This window comes from Pinus tabuliformis, chromosome 2_1, assembly GCF_031772625.1.
Source record: "Pinus tabuliformis cultivar Carrire ecotype Pingquan chromosome 2_1, CPIR1, whole genome shotgun sequence".
In the NCBI taxonomy this organism is placed as follows: Eukaryota; Viridiplantae; Streptophyta; class Pinopsida; order Pinales; family Pinaceae; genus Pinus; species Pinus tabuliformis.
This window is the reverse complement of record NC_142299.1, coordinates 160,050,921-160,068,068: the sequence shown is the minus strand read 5'-3', so window position 1 is coordinate 160,068,068 and position 17,148 is coordinate 160,050,921. Positions and strand designations below refer to the sequence as shown.

Genomic DNA, 17,148 nt, shown 5'->3' with positions numbered 1-17,148 from the left:
GATTAGAGGGTTGTGGTTCAATACTCAGTTCTACCTCTGTGATATGACCGAAATGAAGGTAAATTAACAATAGAAGCTAAGAGATAATTAAAACATGGGGATAACCTTACATACGCAAAGTCAAGGAAAAATAATTTCTTGCCTCTTGCGACATTCCAACAGAAAATTTAACAGAAAAAATGCGTAGGGCCGGTAAGGTTGAAAGGGTTTGAACAAACGCCTCTAATACCATGTGTAATAACCAAAACTGGAAAACAGGAATCGTAAAAAAATTTGATTTTGTACTTACCTGAACTGCTATCTGATCTGGTGAAGTTGATGATGCTGCTACTGCTCTGCTCCAAATATCGGGAGACCAATTCCACCCAGCCAGACTGAGCAGAGATTGGCTGCTCAATCCAGTAGGCTTCTCACAAAAGCTCATTGTCCCCCATGCCCAGAACCTCACACTGATTAAAGCTCTTCGAATGGCTGACCTTCTTCACTGCTGAACTCCTCCTCGTAGTTTTTAACTCAGTCGTTCGACCCCCTTCTCGGTTCAGTTCTCCGGTTTTTAACTGTCGGCTTTGCGGTGGCCGCCCTCCTACCTGCAGCCACCGCCTTCCCTCCTCCCGACATGCCTTGCATGCATTCGAGACCATCAGATATTTGTAATCCCTCACGCTTTATCAACCTGTTATATTGTTTATATTTAATATAAAGTTTAACTTTATATTTATTATACAGTTTGTTTTATATTTATATTGAATACAAAGTTTGATTTTATATTTATTTATTATAGAGTTCTATTTATATTTAATTTAATATAAAGTTTTAGAAATTTATATTATTTAATGATTGATACTAATATTAAATCTTTATTCTATTGTATAAATAGATGGGTCGTTACATAATAGTGGAGAGTTTTGTAAGAAGGAATTTGAAGAGTTTTGTAAGAAGTGTGGTATAGCACAGTAGAAGACTACTCCATACACACCTAAGCAAAATGGAGTTGCAGAAAGAATGAACAAGATGTTGATGGAAAAGGCAAGAAGCAAGCTCATTGGTGTCAGGTTAGGACATGAATTCTGGGCAGAGGCGATGGAGACCACATGTTACCTAGTCAATAGATCACCTTCATCAGCGTTGGAGGATAAGACTCCACATGAGGTATGGACTGGTAAGAAACCGTCTCTTTCAAATTTGAAGGTAGTTGGATGTGATGCATATGTACATGTTCCAAAGGAGAAAAGAACAAAGTTGGATAATAAATCCGAAAAGTGCATCTTTATTGGGTATAAGAATGGTTTAAAAGGTTATAAGCTTTGGAACCCAGTAACAAGGAAGGTTGTGTACAACCGAGATGTGGTGTTTAGAGAGGTGAAAGTTGTTATTAAACATGAAATCCTACCAAAGGAACCTAAGAAGATAGAGTTTGAGCTAAAGGAGGAAGAATCAGACTCTACAACAGAAGAGGAATCAGAAGGTGAAAAGCCACAAACTCTGGTTGTGAGAAGACTAGTTCAAGAAAGGAGGCAGCCAAAAAGGTATAGTCCATTTGCTTTTTGTTCAAATTGTGTTTTATCTATTACTGATGATGATCCCAGAACTATGAAGGAAGCAATAGATTCAGAGGATGGAAAATTTCGGAAAGAGACCATGGTTGATGAAATGACATCTTTGCACAAAAATGAGGCTTGGGATCTGGTGGAGTTCCCGACTGGAAGGAAACCTAATGGAAACAAATGGGTGTTCAAAAAGAAGATGAATGCATAAGGAAAGGTGGAGAAATGCAAAGCTCGGTTGGTAGCAAAAGGTTATTCCCAGGTGTCAGGAATTGATTTTGGTGATATTTTTTCTCCCGCTACCAAGGTAGCTTCTATTAGATTACTTTTATCTGTTGATGTTACTTTTGATTTTGAGGTAGAACAGATGGATGTGAAGAAAACATTTCTTCACACGGATCTCAAAGAAGAGATCTACATGAAGCAACCTGAAGGTTTTGCAATGAAGAGTAAGAAAGAACTGGTATGCAAGTTAAAAATGTCTTTGTATGAGTTAAAACAGTCACCAAGGATGTGGTATCAAAAATTTGATACATTTATACGGGGGCTTTAATTTTATGGATTACAGACTTTTTACACAAACATAAAGCTTGAGGGTAGATGTAGACTTTTTGTTGAGCATAAAGTGGCAAATGAGTAACAAATGCTTATGTTTTCATTTCATTGTTGAAATAAGTTGTATTTTTTTAATAAAAAATTGTATAGTAAAAATATATAGAAGATAAAAATGTATGAAAATAAAATTTATATATAATAATATAAAAAAATTATAATCATTAATCTATATATATTTTAATATTTATAATTTCTATAAAATTTGATATATAAGTCTATATAAAATCTAAAATAATAAATGAAAAATAAAGTATAATCCTCAAATTTTAAATTCTAAATATATTTCTATAATTTTTTTAAATTTAACTTTTTAATGTGATATCCATAACAAAGATTGAGTGTACATGTAGAGAGATTATTGTAAATGTTAGATATTTACATGTTCATTAATTAATTTTGAAAATAAAATTTTGAAATAATATGATTAACATTATTATTATTTAAATTTATTTTAAAGGTAATCAATAGTTTATAGTGATTGTCCTAAAAATTCCTCTCCATCCATACATGATCTTCTATTCACCTGGATGGATGGGATTTGTCTAAAATATTATAGATTTTCCATGAAATCTATACAAATAATAGATTAAAATGAAAAAATATATTATTAAAGTTTATTAAAAAACTATCTACAAATAGAATTATTATTATTAAAGTTTATTGTTTTTACTTTAATTTAACTATATTTAAACTAATCCAGAATAGCTAAGCCATAACCCTTGTTTAAATATAAGACCTAGTTCATACTTTTCAAAAAATTGAATAATTAAATTGAGCTGCAAGAACCCTAGCTACCTAGCTTTGTTGTCAATAATATAGTGGATAATAGATATACCATTAATAAAAATATATCAACTGCATTAATAAATATAATTGTACTAATAACTAAAAAATCATTATTGTAAAAACTTAATAATTCACAACTAAAAAAATCATTATTGTAAAAACATAATAATTCACACCTGATAAGAAAATATTTACTCAAAATATTTATAAATAAATAAATAAAAACACAGTGTACACTTTTACATTGAAATTAATTGTACTTATTTCCTCAATGTTTTAGGAATCATATTAATGATTTTTTTCTCTCAAAATATACAACAAAAATTAAGTTTTGAACCATTTTAATATCAACGCATCTAAAAAAACGTGAAGGAAGCAAGTCCGTCACTGCCATGTGAGCTACTACAGAAGTAGATGATGTTCGGTGTTATTCTTCTTCTGCCGTCGGAGCCGTGGAACAAGCCTGAGTAAGTCGAGATGTCACTTTCACCTTCAGAGGCCTTCGTCTTCACTTTCGAGGAAAGTGCAGAAGCAGTCGGACATTTGGTCTAAGATGTGTTGGAACTACTACACACCTACATGCAGACTCTTAGTTAGAGCATGTGACTGCATGCAAGATTCCTTTTGCATGTTGGAACTACTACACATCTACATGCGGACTTTTAGTTAGAGCATGGGATTGCATGCAAAATTCCTTTTGCATGATTTACTCCTTGATTTACTCCTTGATTTGCTCCTTCTTTAACTCCGCAACTGACTAGTTATCTCCGGAACTGGTTGTAGGTGTTGAGTCTTCTCATTGATCACCACTATAGTCATTACCTTGGGATCTTCACCCAGTAATGCTATATCATGAGCATTGTAACATAATTTTCAATAGAATCATTCTTTTCTTCTTTCTATTTTCTTTTAGTGTTTTTGCTCTGCAAAGCTGTGTGTTCAACCTTTACTAGCTAGATTCATCTGTGCAGGTTTTCTAACACATTTACATGGTATCAGAGCCCACAGGTTGCTAGATAAAAGGCGCATCAGTACTTTATTTTGCAAGTATTACAGCTTGGAGATCGAAGATTGACAGAAAAATGGAGTTTCCCAAAGCATCGATCCTAACACCGTACAACTATCATGAATGGAAGGATCAAATGGCTCGATACCTTCGTCATAAAGGGTTGTACAGGATTACCATGGCTACAGAAGTGGAACCCACTTCAGCCATAGAGAAATCCAAGTACCTCAACCGTATGGATGAGGCCCACGTATCCATATGCATGTGCATCTCTCCAGAGTTGCAGTTTCATCTATCTGCCTGCAATACTCCCAATGAGATTTGGAAAAAGGTTGAAGAGCTCTACGGGAAACAGGATGAGATGAAAGGACATCTGCTCGAAGTGGAACTGCTATCATTGGATCCACGGAACTATGACAGAATTCAAGACTTCTTCACCAAATATAATGATCTATTGCTGCAACTCAAGGGTTGTGGAATTGACAAATCCAAGGAGGAGAGTCGCCAAGTTCTCTCTATTATGTCAAAGCTCGGACCAGAATACTCCGTCTTTGTGTCTACATTTCATTCAGTAAGGCTCGCAACAGGTAAATCCTACACTATGCCTTCTCTCAAAGAATTTATGGAGTCCCTTATTTTTTAGCAAGATAAACTCATTGGCATGGGGAAAATCAAACCTCCAAAAGCACATGCACTTGCTGTGCATGATGGCAGCCACAATAAAAATCACAGATCTGATTCAAATCAGAAAAATCAGCAGCAAAAAGACAAAGGAAAAGCACATTCCCATCCAAAGAAGGAAGGGTACACCAAGCCCTTCAATGACTCCTCCGGCTCGAGAAATGAGAAAGGGAAGAAAGGAAACAGATGCACCTACTGTCAAAGAGGATTCCATCCAGAATCCTCTTGCATGAAGAAACAAATTGACCAAATGGCAGAAATCCTTCAGAAGCACAATCTTGGGGACCACATCCCTCAGGGCGCCAAGAAGAAAACTGAGGATCCGCCACACGGGAAAGGTAACAATTTTCATGCTTTAGTTGCAATTAATTCTTCTCCTGATGCATGGATTATAGATTCTGGTGCATCACATCATATGGCTGCTGCAAAGGAAGTCTATTCCTCTTTGGATGCATGCAAAGGACCTCCCATCCTCATGGGAGATGACTCACCTATTGAGGTCACCGGAAAAGGTAGAGTGGAACTTTTACACGGAAGCTTTGAAGATGTGCTTCATGTTCCAAAACTTTCGGTAAACCTGCTTTCAGTTTATCAGATCACTCATTCCGGCACCGGAAAGAGAGTGGAATTCACTCCAGATGCAGTGAACATATATGATCTACATAGCAATGCCAAAATTGCAACTGGTGAGGTAAACAATGGAGCCAGACTGTATACATTTTCTGAATTTATTGAATCTGAATCCTCCTTATTGCTTACACATGCTGATGATAGTAGTAGGCTTTGGCACGAGAGGTTTGGTCACTTAAATTACAGGTATATGCAGCAGCTAAGCAAGAATGAGATGGTGGAAGGCTTGCCAAATATCAGTTTCTCCAAAGGAGTTTGTGAAGGGTGTGTTCTTGGAAAACATCCTAGAGAAAAGTTTGACACCGGCAAGACTCACAGAGCATCCTCTCCTCTAGATCTGATCCATAGTGATCTCATGGGGCCTTTTCCTCATCCTTCCATCAACAAAGCAAGGTATGTGCTTACATTTATTGATGACTTCTCACGGTATACTTGGGTGTATCTTCTCAGGAACAAATCTGAAGTTTTTGAGCACTTTGAAGATTTCAAAGCACTAGTTGAGACACAGTCAGAGAGAAAGATCAAAGCCCTCCGTACAGACAATGGGGGGGAATATGTTAACACAACACTTCAGAACCTTTGCCTTCAGTCCGGCATACAGTTGCAGTATACAGTTCCATACACTCCGCAGCAGAACGGAGTTGCTGAGAGAAAGAATCGATCTCTCAAAGAGATGGCTTCCTGCATGTTGCATGCCAAGTCACTGCCTCATAAGCTTTGGGCCGAAGCACTTAATTGTGCTAACTACATCCAGAACAGATCTCCTCATAGGTCTGTCAAGGACCAGACCCCCTTTGAGGCTTGGAGCGGCACTAAACCAGAGGTCACTCACCTCCGTGTTTTCGGCTCTCGAGCATGGGCCCGGATTCCCTCTGAAAAGAGGAAAGCTCTTGATCCACAGAGCATTGAGTGCATATTTGTTGGATACCCTGATGGTGTGAAGGGATATCGACTCCTGATTCCCTCTACGGACAAGCTCATCATTGAGCGAAGTGTCAAATTTGAGGAAAGTCTCTCGCATGCACCTCAAGCGCCGTATGCAGACACTTTTTATCTACCTCATGTCCGAGATGATGAATCAGTGCATTCAGATGTCGATACAGATCAAGCAGATGCCGAGGAAGAGCATGCAGATGCAAAGACAGAGTCTTCAGATACAAATCTAGTGCATGCAAATGATGATCCACATCCAAGCCCAGATCGGGCTTCTAGCAGTGAATCATATTCCCCTGTCATAAATCAGAGAACAAGGAGCTTACGTGAGATATATGCACAAGACCAACCAGCTGCTAGAAATGGTCTTGTGGGGGATAATTCTGATCTGCAGAGGACTAGCTCAGAGTTTATTGAGCCTCCTCTTGTCCTCACTGCCACTGAACCATCGCCCTCCTGGCATTGTCATTTGGTTCAGTCTTCTGATCCACAGTCTTATGCTGAGGCTGTTGGGCATCCATCTTGGGAGTCCGCCATGGAGGAGGAGTATAACTCCCTCCTCGAGAACCAGACTTGGGATCTGGTCCCCCTTCCTTCAGGAAGGAAACTTGTCCGATGCAAATGGGCCTACAGGACCAAGAGTGCTGCAGATGGGCAAATCACCAGACGGAAAGCAAGGCTAGTAGCCAAAGGCTTCCAACAAGTGCATGGCATTGATTATGACGAGACCTTTGCTCCAGTAGCAAAGATGGATTCCATACGCCTTACACTTGCCATTGCGGCTGCCCAGTGGTGGGAAGTACATCAGATGGATGTGAAGAATGCCTTTCTTCACGGAGACCTATCTGAGGAGATCTACATGGAGCAGCCACATGGTTTCATTCAGGATTCATCTTTGGTCTGCAGACTGAAGAAATCTCTCTACGGCCTTAAGCAAGCCCCGAGAGCTTGGTACGCGAAGATGGATTCTTTTCTCTTATCACAAAACTTTGAAAGATGTAAGTCTGATCCGAATGTTTACATGCTTAGGACACATGATTCTCTTCTTATCTTAGTTTTGTATGTAGATGATCTCCTAATCACTGGCAGCTCAGCTTCAGCGATTGCTACAGTCAAGAGGGCCTTGCATGATAGGTTCTTGATGACGGACATGGGTCCATTACACTTCTTTCTTGGTCTTGAGATTAGCCAGAATGCCACAGGCATCAAACTCTCTCAGGCTAAGTATGCACGGGATCTCCTCGAGAGATTTCGCATGACTGACTGCAAGCCAGCACCGACTCCTTTTTTGTCTGGGGTCCGCCTTGAGGATGGAGGTGACACTCCATTAGTTGACAGCACTCTCTACCGACAGCTAGTGGGGAGCTTATTGTACCTCACCCACTCCAGACCAGATCTCTCATACGCAGTAGGGGCAGTTTCCAGATACATGCAGGAGCCGCATGAGCTACACTGGAATGCTGCCAAGCGCATCCTCCGATATGTGCAGGGCACCATCACCTTCGGGATTCACTATGCAGCAGGCACTGCATTGAATCTCCTTGGCTTCACAGATTCTGATTGGGCGGGAGACAGCATTGATCGTAAGTCCACCTCCGGATATTCACTCAGTCTAGGATCTGGCCCTATCTGTTGGTCGAGCAAGAAGCAGGCTGCTATTTCTCTCTCTTCAGCTGAGGCTGAGTACCGAGGAGTAGTCAACATCACCATTCAGGCTCTGTGGCTACAACACTTCCTCACTGAGTTGGGCGTCCAGTTCCACCAGCCCATTGTCATCTGGTGTGACAACCAGAGCACTCTCAAATTTTGCAGAGATCCAGTACAGCGGCAGCGGACGAAGCACATAGAGATCCATATGCACTACATCAGAGACTTAGTACATGATCGGGTCATTGATTTGCAGTTCTGTCCTTCAGCAGAACAGACTGGAGACATCTTCACCAAGACATTCACTGAGCAGAAGTTTCGCTCTTTGCGTGATCGTCTTGGAGTGAAGGACATGATTGCTTAGCAACTGTATTTTTCTTTCTCTTCTCTTTTGATTACATTGTATTTTGAGGGGGGGTTTTTCCCACGAGGTTTTCCCTCTTTCCTCAATTTTAGTACAAGTTGCACTGTATTTTGGGTGACCTTTGGCCTTAGTTGCCAGGGCCCATTTTCTATTTTTCCCATAGTGGTGTTCAGGGGGGGTGTTGGAACTACTACACACCTACATGCAGACTCTTAGTTAGAGCATGTGACTGCATGCAAGATTCCTTTTGCATGTTGGAACTACTACACATCTACATGCGGACTTTTAGTTAGAGCATGGGATTGCATGCAAAATTCCTTTTGCATGATTTACTCCTTGATTTACTCCTTGATTTGCTCCTTCTTTAACTCCGCAACTGACTAGTTATCTCCGGAACTGGTTGTAGGTGTTGAGTCTTCTCATTGATCACCACTATAGTCATTACCTTGGGATCTTCACCCAGTAATGCTATATCATGAGCATTGTAACATAATTTTCGATAGAATCATTCTTTTCTTCTTTCGATTTTCTTTTAGTGTTTTTGCTCTGCAAAGCTGTGTGTTCAACCTTTACTAGCTAGATTCATCTGTGCAGGTTTTCTAACACATTTACAAGATGGATTCGCTTTCATTACCAACACCTTCGGTGATTGCCTTGGCCATTCTGTCGCAGTTTTTCGCTAATCTCGACTCAACGTCCTTCAGCCAGTCCTTGTCGACGGTAATGACATCAAACCTGCCAGTAGTAAAAACTTGCATTAAGAAATTGTTTGAAACTCCACTCAGTAATCCGAGTTTTTGAAATTTATTTTCACCGGGCTCTACCTTCAACGCAAATCAACGTGGAGGCTTCTTTGTTCTAAAGACTTATTAGAGTGTATAGAAGGAATGCCTCCGCACACAGTCATAATTCATAACCTTTAGTATAAAGGGAAGCATTTGGCAAGTACCCATAGCTTATGTTACATGGTTTGAGTTCGAACTTGAGTTCGGAAATAATTAAGCTTGATTTGAATTTGAATTTTTCAATAAGATTTGTATGAGATACGACCTTAAAAATGATTATATATAACATAAAATAATAAAAAAATTAAAATCAATAAATGTAACTATATGAATAGCAATGACAAATCAGCTGTTTCTAGAAATTGAATTCAAGAAATTGCAGAGAATATAATAAGCAGTAGCAGGGCTGAGCACAATAGAGCGAGTACACTCAGACTGAAGTTGGATTGTGAAAATCTATCCACAACCATGATAAATAAAGCCAAACCAGTGTCCACCCTGAGAAACTAATGGATAGGAAGTGAAACAAGAGAGTTTTTCTCATAAATCCAATTCAGGAAAACAGCCCAAAATCTGACCTAGAACCAAAAAAAAAAATTATAAAAATTTGCAGGTTTGTTTTTAAAAATTATAAAAATTTGCAGGTTTGTTTTTAGGTTGGAATTTGTTGAGGTTTGAATTTGATATTAGACTATCAAATTCAAATTCGTTGAGGTTTGAATTTAATATTCGACTATCAAGTTCGAATTCGTTGAGGTTCAAATTAGTTGAAGTTCGAATTCGAAGTTCGACTATCAGGTTCGCGGAACCTGAACGAATTTGAATTTTTTTTGGCTTCGCCTCATGAATCCTGTGACATAGCCCACAGCATATAATTTTTTTCTAAACATCACTACTGTTAACATTAAAGTGTCCAGTACTCACAATGAAAATTTGGACTGGTCAATTTGAGCACACAACGTCACGGAGCATGCCAATATTATTGCTGCTGCTACACGTTTCATCCCTGTCCACGACCCAGGCTTTTGATTGAACTGCTGAGTATATTTGGCCAATCTAAGCATCTCGTCTAAAACAAACAGCCACTCAAGTTGGTTGGCAGAAACAGATTCAAATCGCTCCAAAACATGCGCAACCGCAAGAAGACCTGCAACACCCCACTCTTCCTCTTCTATACTCTTCAGGAGACTCTTAATGACGATCTTACATTTATCCTTTTCATCAGGATGACGAGAAACGACATATCTCTGCAAACCATAATAGATGAATTTATATTAAATTCTGGAGATAGAAGTTAGACATGATCCTAGAATGAATTTCATTTTAGCACAAAAAGTAATTAAAGGTGGTCAAATAATGGAGAGGTTTAATACGCACAACCCAACAGTCCTTTGCTCCCTTTGACAGGAAATTCTTGAACCTACGGAAGCTTTTGGAAGTCGGCCAACTGACCTTTGGCTGGGACCACTTTCTCCCGTCCTATTAGGAAATAAGAAATGGAAAATCGTGATGTTAATAAAAGATAATATGATTCAGAAAATTGAGAAGGGATGCCCAAAAAAGCAATGAACCTTGTTGAATTTGAAATGGAAAATCGTGATGTTAATAAAGATAATATGATTCAGAAAATTGAGGAGGGACACCGAAAAAACAATTAACCTTGTTGAATTTGAAAAGCTGATAAAGTTCCACTCCCCAAACCTCAGATATGCATTCTCTCAAGCTATCGAAATAGACATCCATATTTTGTTGCTCAACTGCTGCAGCGGATGCTGTTTCCATGTTCTTCATAACGCTGTCCGAAACGCCGGGGTCCTTATCATGTACTATTCCTTTTCCTCCTTCGATATCCTTCATCATTGTCTTTATGAATCGCTGTGCTCTATCATTCCTGTCAGGCCGGAAAATCTCTCCTCTGGAAGCTGCAACCATTTCCCCCCCTCGTCCATGAAGGTAATGGATCCGTACTTGTAGCGTGCAGGCTTAGGTTGAACAGAATGTAAAAGAATTTTAAGTTCACACAATTGCTTATCACTTTCGTCCATTCCATTAATTTCTTCTTCCAAATGGTGAAGACGCACTGATAATTTCACAGTTTCCTGCATTGATAAATTTAACAAAGACATCCCTTCCATCTCAATTGTATTTTCCAAGAGATAATAATAATCCTTGTAGATGTTTTTTGTTAAGCAAAACTTCTCCTTATTTTTACGGCCAATATGAATAATGTGAATGCCGTCCTTGAACTGCTCCATTGCATGAAGTATGGAACATATATTGTTATCATTCTCGCTACACAAGCATATCAATTTTCCTTGAAACAATAGCTTTTTCACCTGCTCACAAACAAGGAGAAAATTAAAAATATAATTGAAAATCAATTACCAGGCATTTATTCATTAAAAATATATATATAGTGTAATAAAACAAACAAATAAAATTATTTACCTGGACTGACACACTTTCCAAGTGGTTGAAAAGGAACTCTAAAGTGGACATGTTCTTTAGTTGTTCCCATTCTTCTTTTCTTAATTCTTCAATTTTGTCATACATAACAGGTGAAGCATTTACTCCCCATCTCACTTGATATGATACACTTTGTAGATGGTTAAAAAGAACTTTGAACACCTCTCCCCTGTCTTGAAGGGATATAGAAGGTCTATAAATAGTGATTCTCCCATTTGGATCTATAATCCAATTTATAGCTGGATACCATTTTTCACATGCATCAACCTCTTCCCATCCACACTGTTTAGTCAGAAAGAACTTGACAGCTGTGGTTATTACAGTCCATGAATTTTGGAGAACAAACCAAGGAACTTCCATTGAAAACTGCTCATATACATGGAATACATCACATTCCTCGCTTGGATTCACAATAGGAATGGATATAATTTCAAGATCAAGTTTTTCTTTCTCCACAACATCATACATTGCCTTCAAAGACGGAAGGCGAATGTCATAGTATGAGTTGTCATAGTATGAGTTGTAAGGCGGCCTTATTTCTAAAAGAATAGTTTTTCCTTTCAATTTGTCAACTCCACAACTCGTTTTCCTTTCGGAGTTTTCCGTTTGATCCTACAAAGGTCACGCCAACGGAATAAACTTTCACAAGGCCATGAAAAATGAAGTTGATAATTTTTTAACGAGTGAGACATACAAAATTGAAAACCAAATTAATATACAGAATATACATACAAATACATAATAAAATCATCGATTCAATTTAAATCATCGATTCAATTTCCAAATCTTCTGGGGATTCTAATAATAACGATTCACTATAACGAAAACCTAATCCCCACAATTAACTCTCTAACATAAATAAAGTAGAAAAATAAATTGCTTTATATAGATAAAGCAGTAGTAACATAGTTATTAGTTCAATCCTCCAACGGTCACACCAACAAAATAAACGAACGCAATGACAGTTGAAAATTGATAAACGAGTAGAATTAGATTAAAACAAATTAGATGGATTGTAAGTTCAAGACATTCAACGGGTGAGCAAAGTCGACGGTTGACTTTGCTCCGTGCCCATTACATGCGCCTGAACTGGACAAGGAGGCTAAAGCCTGTATGTTTAAGGCATTCGTACCTGTTGTGCTGACTCATTCTTTTGAAAGACGGGAGTGGTTTCGTCCCCTTGAGGTGCAAACAGTTCTGTTAACAACTCTAGATTACTCTCTTGATCCGTTTCTGCAAGCTGCTTCAACCGCAAGTATCTCGCAGAGTTACCCACCACAAATTCCTCCAATTCACCTGCTGTCAAAGATCTCCAACAAGAACAAGGGCCATAGTTATTGTTGTTGCTGTCTTTCACCATTTTCGTATCCATCTGCATATACAACCAATTATCCTCATCCTCATCCTCCTCCTCCTCCTCCTCATCCTCATCCTCTTCCTCCTCGGCATTTTCATCCTCATCTCTTTTATCATCCTCATCTTCATCCTCATCCTCTTTTTCATCTTCTTCCCTTTTATCATCCTCATCCTCTTTATTATTATTTTCATCTTCTTCCTCTTCATTATTATTATATTCTTCCTCCTCATCATTATTATCATCTTCTTCCTCCTCCTCATCACTATTATCATCTTCCTCCTCCTCATCGCTGTCGTCAAAGTCATAATTATATTCTCCCATTAACAGCGACAGTTTCACATCAATTTCTGCAACACTGGTTTCGTCCATATGGACCACAAAGATAGTATCCTTGACTTTTGTGGGCAGCTGATCAAAATGCGGACCAATATATATTATGTTTATTTGCATTCCATCATTTATCGTCTCCTCAATTAAGGGCCACGCAAAATGATTTGCATCGACACCAAATATGAGAAGGGTGGAGGTGTTCGGTGGAAGATCAGATAGATGCAATGGCTGTCCTCGTCCATTAGTAAGCAGGCAATCAAGTTTTGCTAAAACACTGTTTTTTATATTCTCTTTATTATTCTCTGATAGTGCCCCATCCTGAAAAAAAAAAAAAAAGCATGGTGTGAAAATAATGTTCAAAAATATTAAGATAAAAAACAATTATATAAATTATATAAGTATATATGAGTCGTTTTTAATGTGATTTTTTCGAAATTTTTCTGGTCTAATTTCTCTAAAATTTAGCAAGAATTCATTGAAATCACAAGTTTGACACAATAGAAGTGTCCCAGGGGTTTTTAAAGGTGCTCAATCCATATATACAATCAAAAAACTAGATTAAATAACACAATTCAAGATTTCACCACAAATTTTTAAGCCGGAAACTCCAAAAAATCACACTAAAGACAACTCTTAGATATATATATTAAATTATTTAATAAATTAAAACTGAGTAATAATAATTATTATTATAAAAATAATATAATTTAAAATATTAATATTAATTATAAAATAAAATAATTAATTTTTAATTTTATTTTAAAGTTCCTTTTATCTAAATTTATTTAGTCTTTAAATTTTAAATAGATGGACTCTAAATGTAGTATTGAATTTTATATGTAATAATTATTTATTATATATATTTTTGATACACTCATAATAATTCTACATTCATCCATTACTTATTCTACTTATTTTTAATAACTTCGTAATAAAATAAATTTTATATATGTATAAACCTTTCTAATTTATTTTATTACGAATTTGTCAAAAATATAGACAATAGAAATGTGAATAAACCAACAATTACTAATATTATGAAAAAACATTTTTTTTTCTATTTTAAAAAATAATTATTATTTTCTATTTTATTATTTTAATTATTTTTATATTCATTTTAAATCTCAAATTTACTTTATTGAATATATCCATCTAATTACGGAAAAAAATCTTATTATACATTCAAAAAAACATCACTCTTTTTAAATCATAAATGTGAATAAATAGTATGCTCACCTCCTTTGAAATAACTAACAAATCCGATGATCCATGGCAATCACATTGAATTTCTGCCCATCTCTTCACCAACTCTGCGCTTTTATTGATGATCACACCCTCTAATGTGCTCATCTTTGCGATGTGGTCCATTGATTTCCCTTCTAGCTTGGGGCACTTACTTAAAGCTAGCACTTGCAATGAGTTTAGGCAATGGAAATGATCAGGGAGTTTCTCTAATCTCTTGCATCCATCCATATATAGCATTTGCAATGATGTTAGGAAATGGAAGTCATTAGGGAGTTTCTCTAATCTCTTGCAGCAACCCAAATCCAGAAATTTCAAGGAGGAGAGGCAGTGGAAGTCACTGCATAACTCTCTAAGCTGAAAACAATCTTCGAGCTCCAACACCTCCAAATTTTTCAGTTGACCAAAACCTTCGGGAAGCTTCTCTAATTTTTGACATTGGCTCATGTACAGCGCTTTTAAACTTTCTAATTGACCAAACCGATCTGGAAGCTTCTCTAGGCGAGAGCAACCATTAAACCAAAGATTTGTGATAGAGGAGAGGTTGCAAAACCCATCGGGTAGTTCTTTTAGAGTCCAACAGTCTTCCAAATCCAAGGCTCTCAAAAGCTTCAACTCTCCAATGCTGTCTGGAATACTTTTTAGGTTCACACAGGAGTCTATATGTAATTCAGCAAGGCAGGTTAACTTTCCTAAGCCGTCAGGAAGATTTAAAAGCCAAATGCAATTTGATAAATTCAACAATGTCAATGACGAAAGTTCCTTGACACTATCTGAAGTGCTTTTAATTGTAAACAACCAGCCAGATCGAGTTCTTGCAAAGAAGTCAGCGATCCCAAATCAACCGGCAACTCAGTCAAGCTTGAACAATAATCCATTTTCAATATCCGTAAAGACCGAAGCTTTGAAATTGAATCTGGCAGTTTCTTTATATGATCGCAACCTGAAAGAGATAGTTCCTGCAAACTTTTTACTTGGTCACCGAACTCTTTTGGCAGATTGGTCAACCCTGAAAAGTTGACCAATCGTAGTATTCTCAAATGTTCAAGTTGTTGAAGATCATTGGAAGAGATTTGAAAGGCATGGGAATGTGAACTTCCATCAAATTCCATGTGTCTCAAACTTGAAGGCATCTGCAAGTTATGTAATTGATCCGTCACAAACATATATTGAAACGATTAAAAGTTGTAAAAAATTTTCTTACGTAGAATCAAATTTTCTGGGAAAACTGAATGGAGAAATACAACCACTTTACCTTAGATAGCTTCAAGTGACCATTGGGTTCATAACTCATGTATCTCAATCTCTTTGACTCGGACACATCAAACGGAAGCTGGCTGATTTTCGCTTCAAAAAAAACCAACTTCTCAAGTATTTTACTGCAATGGCCCTCCAGCTTTGTCAGATTTCCGAGTTGAAGAACTCTCAATGAATTATACATTGAGTCGAGTGTTGATGCAGACATTTGCAGAACATCCTTATTATCTCTTAACCAGATGCCTTTAATGTCTTTCCCACCCTGTATGCCATTATAAAGTATAATTAATTACAAGCAGATATTGCATAAACAAATATGTTGGTTCGAAACGATTTGCTAAAAATTTTTCTGGATAACAAAAATTGAAAGATTTTGCTGGATCACAAAAATTGATCCATAAAATTTGAATACAGAAACATGTCCATATATGATTTGTTTTTTTACTTATGGATCACAAAATAAAATTTGAATACAGAAACATGTCCATATATGATTTGTTTTTCGAGTTCATAGATTTGTTACCGCCCGTCCTAGAACCTCCTTCAGTTTAATTGCGCTATCGAATATCAATCTCACTTCCTTTCCGTTGGACTCTTCCTCTGACTTTTGCCGAGCGAGTGTTAAGATGACATCGTGTACACTTGCAACGCCATTTGTGGTTCTAGTAACAAGAGCTCTGCTTTCTAACATCTTCAGTTCATCTTTTCCCACAATGTCTTCCACTGCCTCCCAATCCCATCCTTTGAAATATGAACATATATCTAAAAATGGATCTTTACAATCATGGGGAAGAGCATCGTAGGCAAAAGCGTAGCGCATCTCCTTAAAGTCTTCACTCGACCATTTATTTTTCTGTCGCATCAGTGTAGAATAAGCTTCCTGTCTATTATCAGCCCGGCCTATGAATGGTGCAGCTAATGTTAACATGAGTGGAATTTTGCCACATATTTGTATGATCTCATTCAATTGAGTATCAGTTACCCCTTCCTCTATTTCCTTCTTTAAGATGAGCATTGCTTCTCGATGCTGAATGCCCTTCATGCTGTAGATTTTGGGTTTTGTACACGGCCTTGGGCATGCATTCTTCACATTTTCGTCACGTGCAGTCAGGAGGAGCCTCACCTTTTTTGCTGTACTCATATCCTGTGGCAAAAGCTTTTTAAGGGCATCTCCCTCCAAAACATTGTCGACATAAATGAAGGCATTGATTTTCCCTAAAACGCCTTCCAGTTCTCGCTGCCCATCCTCATGCGTTCTAATTTCTGGAATAGTCTCTCCAGCTTCCATCAAATCTTTTAATATCTGTTTTTGCAACTCTATTATAACAGGAGCTGAGTTTATAGCGTTAAACAGCCGAACTTTGGAATATTTACATCCTCCAACTTGTGAAAACACCGCATCTGCGAGGGTGGTCTTCCCCATCCCTCCGAAACCATGGAGGATAACCGTGACAGCATTCTGGTCACTTTCAATTTCTAAAAGACGAAGGACTTCCTTAATTGAC

General features: G+C 37.6%; 2 protein-coding genes across 2 annotated transcripts; both read right to left on the bottom strand.

Moving 5' to 3' along the window:
- Positions 1 to 513: 513 nt before the first annotated feature.
- LOC149199219 (uncharacterized) lies at positions 514 to 15,118 on the bottom strand. Its single transcript, XM_089400489.1, is given in 9 exon segments — positions 514 to 673; positions 8,819 to 8,941; positions 9,916 to 10,238; positions 10,369 to 10,470; positions 10,651 to 10,931; positions 10,934 to 11,327; positions 11,440 to 12,069; positions 12,590 to 13,462; positions 14,381 to 15,118. Coding segments are annotated over 9 exon segments (3,339 nt in total). The 5' UTR covers positions 14,834 to 15,118.
- LOC149199218 (disease resistance-like protein DSC1) lies at positions 15,118 to 17,076 on the bottom strand. The gene is made up of 3 exons (XM_089402348.1): positions 16,167 to 17,076; positions 15,642 to 15,905; positions 15,118 to 15,519 (listed from the first exon to the last, which is right to left on the bottom strand). The coding sequence occupies exons 1-3, from the start codon at positions 17,064 to 17,066 to the stop codon at positions 15,133 to 15,135; spliced, it is 1,551 nt and encodes a 516-aa protein (XP_089258474.1). The 5' UTR covers positions 17,067 to 17,076; the 3' UTR covers positions 15,118 to 15,132.
- Between the last annotated feature and the right edge of the window lie 72 nt (positions 17,077 to 17,148).

Coding starts and splice junctions, on each gene's coding strand:
- LOC149199218 (XM_089402348.1), bottom strand. CDS start 17,066: ATGGGGAAGACCACCCTCGCAGATGCGGTGTTTTCACAAGTTGGAGGA. Junction 15,906..16,166: donor AGGAGGTTCTAGGACGGGCG/GTAACAAATCTA, acceptor AATGGCATACAG/GGTGGGAAAGACATTAAAGG. Junction 15,520..15,641: donor GTCACTTGAAGCTATCTAAG/GTAAAGTGGTTG, acceptor CATAACTTGCAG/ATGCCTTCAAGTTTGAGACA.